Raw genomic sequence first — 13,538 nt, forward strand, 5'->3', positions numbered from 1 at the left:
TCGAACTAAGCTAATTCGAATTAGTGCATGTAGACCTAAAAACTAGTTCGAATTAGCATTTTGCTAATTCGAACTAGCATGTCCACATTGAGTGGACCCTGAACCAAAGTTAAGGCTATCTGGAAGCAGTGCCGGCAGGGCATCAGGTTAGGACTTAGAGCGTGGAGCTGCTGTCTCAGGCTAGCCGAGGGCTGTGCTTAAAGGGACCCGACCCCCACCCCGGACAGACAGTTCTCAGAATTCCCCGCTTGCTTGTCTACCTCGATGAGGGACAGCAAAGCAGTCCTGGCTTGGAGTGCCCTGACTGCCCACACTTGGCACATCACAGCACTTGGCCATCAGCCCGGCTGCACTTGCCGCAGGCTGACATCTGGGGGGCTCAATTGGGAGGGTGCAGAAGAGCTTCCACCCCGAGGAGCCCACAGAGCCACCCCAGTCCTCCCCATCGGGGGCTCGTACCCCATTCCTCCCTCACCTCCTTCCACTTACCCCTCCCTAGCCCCCCTTCCTGATGTACAAAATAAAGGACACGTGTGTTCAAAAATAGAACTGTTTATTTAACAAAACTGGAGGGGGGATTAGCCTCTGGGGAGACTGGGAAAAGGAGGTGGGAGAGGGGAAGCGAGAGGGTGGGATAGGGGAGGGGGAAACCTGGGAGGAGGGAGCTGGAAGGGGGAAGGCAGGGGAAGAAGGAGGAGGGGAAGTATAAAACTATGGTATGCCATATCTTCAGTACTGTGTACAGATGTGATCTCCTCACCCCAGAAAAGATATTTTGGCCTTGGAAAGGGTTCAGAAGAGGGCAACTAAAATGATCAGGGGTTTGGAACAGGTCCCATATGAAGAGAGGCTAAAGAGACTGGGACTTCTCAGCTTAGAAAAGAGGAGACTGAGGGGGGATATGATAGAGATCTATAAAATCATGAGTGGTGTGGAGAGGGTGCATAAAGAAAAGTTCTTCATTAGTTCCCATTATAGAAGGACTAGAGGACACCAAATGAAATGAATGGGTAGCAGGCTTCAAACTAATAAAAGAAAGTTCTTCTTCACAAAGCAAATAGTCAACCTGTGGAACTCCTTGCTGCAGGAGGCTGTGAAGGCTAGAACTAGAACAGAGTTTAAAGAGAAGTTAGATAAAGTCATGGAGGTTGGATCCATGGAGTGGTATTAGCCAGGGGGTAGAAATGGTGTCCCTGGCCTCTGTTTGTGGAAGGCTGGAGATGGATGGCATGAGACAAATGGCTTGGTCATTGTCTTTGGTCCATCCCCTCCATGGTACCTAGTGTTGGCCGCTGTCGGCAGACAGGCTACTGGGCTAGATGGACCTTTGGTCTGACCCAGTACGGCCATTCTTATGTTCTAAGCTCAGGGCTCAGTGTCGGGGGTCTCACTGGACCACCTTGATTTTTATGCAAACCTGCTCCTGGGTTTGCATGTGGCCTTTGGTGTCCAGGCTGGCAGCTATCCTGCCCTAGACGGCCACTTTTCTGTGCCTAGTGCGGAGGTCGTGGACGTTGGAGACCTCCCCCCAAACCTGGATGAGGTCCACGATCTCTGCACTAGACCAGGCAGGCATCCATCTCTTGCGGCCCCGGGCAGGCTCCTGGGAGCCACCAGCCTGGTCCCGGAAAGAGGCGGAGGGCTGGGTGGCAGCGGGTGGCTGGCTCATGCCATGCCAGGTGCAGGGTCTGCTGGCTGGGTGCTGGCAGGCTTGCACCTGGCACGGGCACCGTAGCCAGACCGTGCCCCTTTAAGGGCTCTGGGGCTGGGAGGAAGGCAGAAGAATTTCCCTGGTTGTGCCCAGAGTGGCCACCAGGGCAAGCTGGGAAGGGCTAGCCTCCCACTAGTTCGAATTAAGTGGCTACACAGCCCTTAATTCGAACTACTTAATTCGAACTAAGTGTTAGTCCTCGTAGAATGTGGTTTACCTAGTTTGAATTAAGCGCTCTGCTAGTTCGAATTAAGTTTGAACGAGCGGTTTGTATGTGTAGCGCCTATGAAAGTTAATTCGAACTAATGGCTGTTAGTTCGAATTAACTTTGTAGTGTAGACATACCCCTACTCATAAGTTGGTTTGGAGAGTGTGATGGTCTTCTCAACCCAAACAAAAAACAAACCCATTTTGCTGAAATCCTAAGGCTACATCTATACTGCGCTGTTTTGCGCAAGAAATATGCAAATGAGGTGAAGCATGGTGTATTGCTGCACCTCATTTGCATAATTAATAAGCGGCTGCTTTTTGCGCAAGAGACTTTTGCCGTCTACACAGCTCCTTTTTGCGCAAAACCCCCTTTTGCGCAAGAGCCATTCTTCCTGAAAAAAAATTCAGAAGAATGGCTCTTGCGCAAAAGGGGTTTTTGCCCCAAAAGCGGCCACTCATTAATTATGCAAATGAGGCATGGCAATAGCCCATGCATTGCCTCATTTGTATATTTCTTGCGCAAAACTGCTCCATATAGACGTAGCCTAAGAGTTATGGTTAATGATTTCACACAGTAGGTTAACAGAAATATAGTTCCTGTTATCTTGAATGACAGCACATGAAGTCCTCCTGGATTAAACTTGACCCAGCTTTACACATAAATAATAGATGGTGAAGGGAATAATAAATGGTAAACTGTGACATAACACATACAGTACATAATTACAAGCAAAATAACTGAATTAAAAGGAAGGCAAAATACTTTGCTGCAGGGAAATCCAAGCATTCAGAATTTAGAAACTGCCAGGTTAGGTTGTCTGTGGAACTGGAACTGTGTTCCAGGGTGCACATACCTTCTCAGAAAGTTAAAAGCAAACTGGTTTGTGAAAACCAGATGGGCTATGATGATTTTTGGCCTTTTGTAATTTGGCCAAATCAGATGGATTTTCAAAGGAACAGCAAAAAGCAATCTCCTCATGCCTTCTGCCAAACATCAAGGTCCTGCTGCAAATCCCTGAGGCAGTGGAGTTCTTCAAAAAATATTACAAAAAAATTGTTTTAAATGGCAAGTTTTAGGCAGCTACACTATGGGGGTCAGTGCATATCTCCTCTCCATGGTGACCGGTCTGATCTACTGCCCAAAGGGGCAGAAGAGTTTCACAGTCAGGACCAGTGGAGTGGCACAGTGAAGGGTGGTGACTTGTGTTGTGGTATGTGAAGGGCTGCAAATTGCCTCCATCTGTGCCATTAGCGTCAACTGTGTACTAAATGTAGGAGAGTCTTTGATGAGACTCAGACACCATTTGTAGAAAAATTATACCATATTTCAATGAAGGTTTTCTACCATTTCACCCTGCAAACTCTCCCTCCTCCCCCCTGTTTTTGTGTGTCAGACTGCTGAGTATGTGGCAGGTTTCCTTCAGTGTATGAATTGTAGATATTTGTTACAACCGTAGCCTCAGAGCTGGAGCTCAAGGTTTAGCTGCTTGTGCTTTTAGCTTTAAAGGGTACCTGGTTCAATTTCTGGAGAAGTCACCCCATCCAATCCACCTATGCTAATGGCAGAACCAATCACCATCTAGAACATCCCTGACAGGTGTTTGACTAATCTGCTCTTAAAAATTTCTGATGATGACTAAACCACTTTGGATTTTGATGGAAGCAGGATCCAGAAGTGATAAGGTCTTTGGTTCCCCAGTCACTCCCTAGATATACCTTGTACCTTCAGAGGGCGTGGGATAGCTGGCCCTCTCCCAGTCCAAAAACATAAGGAAAGGGGCATGTTCTCCACACCGGAAGTGACAGAAGCAACTTCTTCTTTAGATATGCATGGTGGCCGTGAAGTGGGGACCCAGTATCTACCTCAGCAATGAATATGTAACTGCTTGGTTGATAGGCCAGGACTTCTGCTCTCTTTTCCTGGCACACACACAGAGTCCTCTGTTGGGTAGTGTAATTGAAGTCCCCAGAGCCATGCATCTTGAAGTCAATATCTCAAAGGGTTGAACATGACTACAGAGGTATTGTGTTAGGTTTTCTGCAGATTCAGGCAGACAGCTCTTCTTATTGTTTATTGTATATATTATCAGAACACCCAGGGCTCACTACAGACAGTCTCAGACTCAAAAATCCTTCCATTCTAAATAGAGAAGACAGACTCAGGGTTGCGGGGGAAAGTCTAGAATTTACAAACCGAGCAATTAGGGTGATGGTAACAAATGGCATCTTATCCCCATGATATTTTTAATTACTCTTCTTTGGGTTGGATTTTGTTAGGAAAGGTTTAGCTAGCCTCGCTAGCCTTAGCTAAACTACAGGGATAAGCAAAGGGAAGGGGATGGGTCATAGATGGGAAGGGGAATAAGGCAGGAAACAAGAAGGAGGCGCGCATCAATGGCAGGTGTAATGGTGCTGAGTGAAAAGACAGTAAGAACAGGGGAGGAATTAATTAAATAGACTATTTTAATTAAAGTTAAAATGTCGATAGAATCATGACCCCAGGAGTGAGGCCATAGGGCAGTAGCTACTGTGCCTCTGCGTGACTTAATCTGGGCCTGCTCACAGGACATAAATTAAGCATGTGCCTAAGTCTTTGTTGGATTGAAACCTAAAGAACTTAACTGCAATGGCATATGACTTACATATGTAACCAGCTACTTAGATTCAGAGGGTTTCTCTTAAGGACTTCATGGTGGACATAATGTAATTCTAAGACGATACTGATTTCTAGATTGTTTAAAATATTTCATCTCTTTCCCATTGCTCACTTGCTTGGTAATGCAATACTTTTATGATAATTGTAGTGCAATTCAATAAAAAGAACAAAATACTTAACTGTTCATATAGAAATTTGAAAAGTTATCATAGAAAGATAAAATCATAGGACTTGAAGGAACCTTGAGAGGTCATCAAGTCCAGTCTCCTTCTCTCACGGCAGGACCAAACACTATCTAGACCATGCATGTCAAACTCAAAGCCTGCTGAGTGCCGCACAAAGGAAAACTGATAGCTTTCAGGGCCACCAAAGAAAATGTAATTCTATTGGAAAGTCATGATTATTTAGGTTTTAGGTATATTTTATAATTTTTCAGGTTTTGTTTTAATATAATACAATAATTTGATGTGTGAAAGTGTTATTTGCCCATATAGAATTATTTTTAATTTAAATAAAAATGTAAGGTACTTTTTAATTTTTTATATGATACATAATTTGTTTTGTTGAAATAAAAACTAGTGTACACTGTGGTTAATCAAATAGAACAGGCTTCTGTGAGAATTTCAGATACTTTGTAAGTCTGAGATTTTGCATAAACATATAATATTCATGCAGTTGCAAAAACTGATTTTTTAAATATAAAATTAATATACATTTTGTGATTTTGTGATTTTATATGGGAATACATAAATAAAAAACAAATTGTTAACAAAATATCCCTCTCCTCTTCCCCAGAGCTGGGCATTCCCATACCACCGTTCTAACCCAATCCCCCTCCACTCCCTCAGAGCCCCCCTCACTCTAACCCAATGCCTTATCCTTCCCCCAGAGCCAGGCACACACCCCCTCTAACCCAATGAGTCTCCCCTCTCCCAGAACCAGGCACTCCCAGCTGCTCCTCTCCCCCAACCTAATGGCTCCTCCTTTCCCCAGAGTGGCGGGCCGCAAAAAATTTAGATCGGGCTGCATGTGGCCTTCCAGAGGCCTTTTGACATGCCTGATCTAAACCATCCTTGACAGGAGATTGTCTAACTTGCTTTTACAAATCTCCAATTTACAAATCTACAGCTTTTACAAATCTACAGCTTCCACAACCTCCCTAAGCAATTCCATGTTTATTCACCCTGACAGGAAGTTTTTCTTAATGTCCAACCTAACCCTCCCTTGCTGCAATTTAAGCCCATTTCTTCTTGACCTATCATGAGATGCTAAAATGAATAATTTTTCTCCCTCCTCCTTGTAAACAACTTTGTAGATACTTGAAAGCTGTTATATCACCTGTCAGTATTCTCTTTTCCAGACTAAACAAAACCAATTCTTTCAATTTTCCCTCATAGGATATGTTATCTAGACTTCTAATTATTTTTGTTGCTCTTCTCTGAACTTTTTCCAATTTGTTCACCTCTTTCCTGAAATGTCACCCAGGAACAGGACATAATACTTCAGCCGAGGACTAAACAGCATAGAGTAGAGAGGAAGAATTACTTTTTGTGTTCTGTTTACACCCTCCTGTTAATACATTCTAAAATGATCTTTGCTTTTTTTCCCAACAGTGTTACACTATTGACTCATATTTAGCTTGTGGTCCTCTATGACCCTTTAATCCCTTTGTACAGTAATTCTGCCTGGATAGTCATTTCCCATTGTATATGTATGCAACTAATTGTTTCTTCCTAAATGGAGTACTTTGCATTTGCCCTTATTCAATTTCATCCTATTTTCCTCAGCTCATTTCTTCAGTTTGTCCTGATCATTTGATTACACATAGGATTGGAGCTTTAAAACTTAATTTAAAGATGCATAGATATCTAACTTTGGGTACAACCTAGAAATTTAAAGTGTTTCAGTTTGCTGGTATAAAATGCATAATGTCTTAAAGGGTAGTGTAATATTTCTTATGCATCTAATGATGCACCCCATCACTGATTGGGTTGCCCATGATGTGAGAGAGGCATAGCTTTACAATGCCAAGAGTGGTGATAGTTATCAAATAATGAAGTCATCAAAAAGGAAAGATATATTCAACCGTATTTATATAGTTCATAGAGACTGAACTTGTGGTGGGAAACAGGCTTTAATTTTAAGTAACTTAAAAAAGTAACTGCCTTTTTGGAGGGGAGCGAGCGAGAGAGAGAAAATCACAAAATACTCTGTGGTAGTAGAGGAGCTTCTCCCCATACTATTACACGGAATCAATTTAGTATGTTGGAACTACTGGTTTAAGTAAAAGTAAAACAATACAATTTCCCAAGGACAAGGGGCCTCTACAGTTAATTGGCAATTAAACCAGGCAATAGTCCTTTTAAAATACACTGTTGGCAAAAGCCTACCTCCACTTAAGTCAATGGCAGAATTTACACTGACTTCAATAAGTCCAGGATTTCACCTAGTGCATCTTGTAACATTTTGCATCATTCCTTTTAGCCAGAATACAAATCTAGGGTGTTTTTACTCTTTTCCAGTTCACTTTTTTCTGCCACTTTTATATTAAAGAGTATCACAGCAGGATTTCTCCACCCCATAGAAAGGTGTAGTTGCTTATTCACTCTTTTCACATAGTTCTGAATCATAATTTCCACAAAAAAATCTGAATTATTCCTTCCTTTCCTTCCCATTTTTCTTAACATTTCTGCATGACTCTCTGGAATAATTCTGTCTTAAAATCTGATTTTTAGACGTAAGCTTTAAGTAGCTGTGACATTCTAGTAATGAGACTTATTTGGTTCTCTTTAGTTTTCTAAGAAATGATTCTGTCAGGTGTTGCTATCACATTTTCTATTTTCACACTGGATAGAATATTCATGAATTATTTTCCTTTTTTTTTCCTGCTGGCTTCCTCCTGCTGTGGAAGACAATGACAGATTTTTTGTAGTGTTCCAGTTCAGAGTGTATGCTCATTTGGGGATGGTTAGATGCTTATGGAGTAAACTATCCTGTACCACATAGCACTACCATTTACCTGCCAGCTATGATTATCTTGAAACAACCTCAGATGCATTTGTAGCCCCACAAAGAATGTAGATTTACACTCTGAAATAAAAAAAAAAGCTATACAAATCTTCTGTTAGTAGAATGTGGTAAACTGGAAGCCGTCTGGGAAGTGAGTAATGGACAATTTTCCATAGCAGCCATTTTTTATTTGTAAATTGAAGCAATGGGTTTCTACTTGAAGAAATTCTGTTTCTATATTTCAGAACACTGTAAAGGTCACAGATTCCCAGGCATGGCCTCATTGTGCAATAACTGTATACACAAAACACTCTTGACATCATGTTTGTGGAGCTTTACCAAGGAGTGTTGAAAGCTGAGGGAATGATGGACATACAGGAAGAGTGTGTCAGACAAATACCAAATTAATAATCAAATGTGTATGGCCAAAATCCGATAGCTTTACTCGCAGTGGAGTAGTAAACTACTAGTCAGTGTAAGTAAGTATATCAGTGTCAGGACCTGACTGATCAAAATAAAATAGAATGCTGACAAACAATATTTTTAGAGAAGATAATCATACATGGCTATAAATCATGGCAATAAACATGTTGTATTAGTGGCATAATAAACAGTATTGTTCCATTTTAATGCCATCATCCTAACCTGACATTGGTCCTTCAAATTAACAGTAATTAACATCACTTAACTGTTCATATTTGGCTTATAGTACGTCTTAGTGTTACATGTTGGGAACTGTAAAACTTGCATGGTTGTGCTGTTTCTGTTCAAGTTGTTTCTAACTGATAACTTCACCGTCCAGTGTTCTTTCAATAAGGGTACCTAGTATAGCTTCTGTATTTTAGGGATACAGAAATCAATGTTTCAACCAAAGTGAATGATGCATGTAAAAGAGAGCTAACTTTTTAGATTAGATTAAATCTCTCTCTTTCACTTTTTTCATATCCAAATTACAGGTGTTGAGGCAGGAATAATGACTTTTTATCAGTACTGAGAACTATAAGTAAACCTCATTATAATATAAATATTAGCTTGGCATGTCCTGGCATCACCCCAGAAAATTTCCCATAAGATTATGTTAAAATAAAATGCTAACATCCTAGGTAATATTGCATTCTCCCATATCAGCAGTATTGGCTTACATCGAAAGACTGAAGTCCTGTTATGTCGCTGATCCTTTCAGTTTCATATATAATTATTTTCTGCTGTTTTCACTACAAGTTACAATGCTGCTGTATAACATACTTAGCTTTTGACTCCAAAATGATTAAAGTTCAGGTCTTTTCCTGAAGAATTAGTGGCCTTGTTTGTTGCCAAAAAGAGAATTGCTACAAATCAGGGTTGGAGTTTGGTAGCAGAAATCTTGTGGTGTGTAATGTTCCATTAATTTTATGAATTGCAGGATTGGCTCTTGTTTTGCAGAAGAGCTGTAAATATCTAGAGAAGCTATTCAGGAAGAATATTTACACACCTCCACCATTTTAATAAGATACTTTTTATACTTAAATGCCCCATGAAATAAGTAGCATAAATGCATAGAAGAGTTATCACAATGAACTCTTCGTATAACAGTGATTCAAAGTTCTTACAGAGTAGTGTGAAAATCTTTAGTAAGTATTCGAATTCAGCCAAGTAGCCAAAACACATCTGGCAACATGGTAGGCTTGGCCACGGAATCATACACTGAAAACCTCTCACCTTGAATTTTACTGACTATCTTTGTAGCAGGTGGACTGAAACTATCTAATTATTTTTTTTAAAAAAAGCCAAAAATGGGCATGTCTGCATTGCATTCAGTTAGTTCTGAGGTGATGGGGTTTTCTGGATAGTCAATCCTTGCTTTTCATTTGACGAGTACCTGCTTCCAAAGTTAGATGTAAACCATTCCCTACAGAAATGTGTGGCAAAATTTGTAATAGAAAGTGTATAAACCCTAGACCTGTCAGAAGAAAAACATGTCTTCCTCCTGGCTCTCTGGGACTTTGAATCTTTATGTGATAGCAAAAACCTCATAATAGCAAAATTGATAAAGAGAATGCATTTGACATTTGGTAGAGTACAGCTCTATTATATTGAGCTGAAAGTAATATAGTATTACATAATATTTATTATATTGGGCTTGTTTGACTATGATTTTCACTGTTTCCTAAGCATCATTCTCTATATAATTCGGTCACTGCCTATGTTTTCTGAATGGTACCCATTATTGAAAGGTAGTCTGTATTTGTACTAATACAGAGAATGCCAGTTTAGAAATGAGCCTGATTGCATGGTTCATTTTGTTCTCCTTTGTAGAGCCAGGCTGCGGCCCACTACAAAGGCACTAAACATGCCAAGAAGCTCAAAGCACTGGAAGCCATGAAAAATAAGCAGAAATCTGTTGCTACCAAGGACAGCGCAAAGACTACCTTCACTTCCATCACTACCAATACCATCAATACCAGCTCTGACAAAACAGGTTAAGCGATAATTCTTTGTTGTTTTTTTTTTCTTGTTTAACTCCATGTCTGTTTGGTTATGTGCTTGCCACATTGATTCATGCTTGATCCATCCTTCTGTGCAATATTGATTTTGTTCTTTTCAACATACTTGTGAGAGTAAGTTAGTCAGGTAACTGACTTTGTCTTTTGTGGAAAGAGGCTTGTCATTCTTTTAGGCTAAAATGCATATGTATGACCCAAGTAATATTTATGGCAAATGACCAATAAATACAAACTGCTCTAAATCTTGTAGTTTCTATGCAATGTCTTTATCTGCATAATTACCTCTGGCACATTGGTTTTAACTACAAACAATGCAGCAAATTGCACTAATTGTGTTGAGAAGACTCTGATAAAAACATTGTTGGTAAAAGCCGTATGGTCATAAATTTCAAGCATTGCATTATTATTTAAAATGCATGATTTTGAGCTGGATAATAGCTGGATAACCTCCACATAAACAGGTAAGTGTCATTGATGCCAATTATTCTACTAAGCTGAGTCTTCAGACTGAAATAATATTCATTAAATTTTTGCTTGGGGAGTAGGTTTTTTCCTTGAAGAAAAAATCTATGCATGTATCACATGAAGTCAATGGGATTCAGTTAACCTGGTGTATAAAATATAGGCTACAGTATTTGAAATTTCAAAAGAAGGATATAAGTTTTTATAAACTAGTATTAGTAGTTATAGTAGTTCACAATAAATAATTGCTCTTATATTTCTTTGTAATGTATATATTGTATCAGACACATAAAATGCATACACAAAGGCTTACAGGAAAAAAATAATGTATAATGAACAAATAATGTATAATATTCTGCTGAGAGCTACTCATCTGAAAGAAACTCTCCCATGTTAGAGGCTTGGGTGTTTTAAATAGAAATATACCAAAAAAAGCATTGAAAAAATATAAATATCATAGAAACATGCATTTAATACTTTTTGTAGGGTCTTTGCCAGAAGCAATATGTTAAATGCAATATATGTGTTATGCGGAAATTCATGTTATAATTGCCATTCAAAAATCAAGGTTTTTTTTTTTCAGGCTTGCCATATGTCTTAACTTGGCACAAGGGACACTTATAAAAAACTTCCTGTGTTATCATGAGATTTCTCTAACACCGAATATAGCCAAGTTTTTAGTGACATTAAAAGCATTGATGACTGTGGAGCAGTGTGGGGAAGGGAAGGTAGTACCAAAACTAGTTACAAGAATAAATCTAAAATGTAATCATAGTTTTCAGTGTTGGGGGTATCTCTTACTTGTTAGTAAACTGAATATTTTGTTGTTATGTTGAGAGTGAGTTTTGTGCAAAGAGCTGACTTACTGCTGTCTAAATTATTATGGCAGATTTCTTATAGAAAAGGGAAGAAGACAGAAGTGAAATACTGTAAAGCTGTAACTTTTAATTGTTAAAAAGTTTTGCCTGCATTGTGTTGTTTGTCTGTGGCAGACATTTCCTTGGAGGATGACGCAGTATGCATCCAAATCAGTGTGAGTCTCTCCATTGACTTTATGTGGCTTTCAGTCAGTCTCCTGAAGGTTTCTATGATCTACTGTGTATCGGAACTCAGTATTTTGAATCTGTGCTTATATCAGCATGTCAGAGAGAAGACTGCACAGTAATTGTTGCAAGAGCAAGCGCTGGCCGGGGGAAGTTACTTTACTTTTCAGATCTCATTTATAACTTCCTGGAAATATTCCATAAATTAGGTTTATGTTGTATATGAACAATATGCCTTTGGTGGTTGTTTGAGAATTCTGTACTATCTTTGCCACTGGGGTCATGACAGTGAGTTAATTTTAATTATGTTACCTTGATACACCAAAATAAAATCCATGGCTCCAACCCTGCAAACCCATAAGTGCTTATGTAATTATACTCACTGAGTTCAGCCATGCTACTCACAGCACTAAAGTTATGTGTGTATAACTGTTTGCAGTAATAAGGACCATATTGCTAATACAAGATTAGTGTGAAAAGAGGCATTGGTCATGAAGTCTTGGAGAGGAGAAGGAAAAGAAGAGAAAGTGCTGATTGAAAGATTGGATTGTAAAAGTAACTCTGCTGAAGAGGACTCTCTGTTTCCAGGGATGTCAGCAGGAAATCAACAAACCAATACTCAAGGCAGCAGGAAATACATCAATGTCAACTGGAAAAGTAAAACAATGGCAAAATTATTTTCACAAAATATGAACCTCAGCCAATAGTTCACATTTAATGATAGGATAAAAAAAAATCATCAATCATACTTTTGTGACCCCTCAAATGTATCAGCCAAAAAGAAGTATCATGTCTGGATATTTGGAACCCAATTCTGGGCTCTGGATTTCTATTGGCCTAACTGAGCAGAACTGAACCTTCTTATTTAACCACAATTTATAGAGAAAACATCAGCAGCAGAAGCAAAAGAAAAACACTACCAAGATTTTGGGTAGCAAAACTATTTGGACCCATTATCTTCGGGATAACTGAATTTTCTTTTCAGTTGCTCTCCTTCCTACACAACCTACATAGACTCTTCAGAATACAATAGCTTAGGAAAGGCAAAGACAGTCATATACACTAAATATAGGCATTCTGAAAATGTTGGCCATAAAAAGCACCCATACTGAGATTCATATCACCAGTCTGAATATCTTGCTATTCCATAGTTTTCCTAATTAATTACATGGGTCCATGATTTTAAGTAACCTCTGTTAATAGTCCCTCCTTCAGCTTTATTGAAGCAGTATACTGAAGATTAATGAATAATCTCAAGTAAGCTGAGAAGGGGTCATGTTCAAATCGCCATTAATATATCATGTGCAACACTAGTTAAATGGTGGATGACATGTCAGTCATAGCACATTGGTCAAGATTTCAGTTCACTGGCTCTGCCTACCTTGTGCAATTCCTATCTCAGGAAACGTTCAATGCCATGCATTAAAGACTATGAAAAAAGATCACATAATATACAACTTGATGCAGGAGCTGAAGCAGCAGTTTGTTACATAGTTTCTCCCTTAAGTATTTTATTGAGCAGTGGTATCAACACGTCTCAGTGCAATAAATAATGGTGACTACATGTTCTACCATGCAGGTGAATAATTTATAATCTTGGACAAATAATGGCACTGCATACTAAGGGTGGAAAGCAAGATCTGGGGACCTTCATTCTGTGAAGATCAGTAATATCTTAACCTAGCTGAATAACTTCTAAAATCATTTGGAGGGTTCAACTAGTTGGTCTAAATTCTTTGGAGAAGAGAGTGCTGTGCATGGATATACTAGCAATAACAACAGTTTGAAAGGAAGGGGCCTTCCTCTCAACATACAGTAACCGTGTTGACAGTTTAGTACATGGAGCAGTCATGCTGTGAAAACAGGAAGTGAATTCGAATCCCAAGTTGATGTGAAATTTACAATGATATGGAAACTAGAATTTAAGATTACTTTCTTCTACAGAATGTTTGAGAGGCAAAAAA

The 13,538-nt window shown here is 39.4% G+C and overlaps 1 protein-coding gene across 1 annotated transcript in view; it reads left to right on the top strand.

Annotated features, from left to right (window-relative positions):
• ZNF385D (zinc finger protein 385D) overlaps positions 1–13,538 on the top strand; it is a 518,904-nt gene that overhangs the window by 426,829 nt on the left and 78,537 nt on the right. The window contains exon 7 of the mRNA XM_089776010.1: positions 9,882–10,044. Coding sequence (XP_089632136.1) covers positions 9,882–10,044 — 163 coding nt within the window. The remainder of the gene's footprint in view (positions 1–9,881; positions 10,045–13,538) is intronic.

This window comes from Pelodiscus sinensis, chromosome 2 (genome assembly GCF_052426305.1).
Source record: "Pelodiscus sinensis isolate ZL-2025 chromosome 2, ASM5242630v1, whole genome shotgun sequence".
In the NCBI taxonomy this organism is placed as follows: domain Eukaryota; kingdom Metazoa; phylum Chordata; order Testudines; family Trionychidae; genus Pelodiscus; species Pelodiscus sinensis.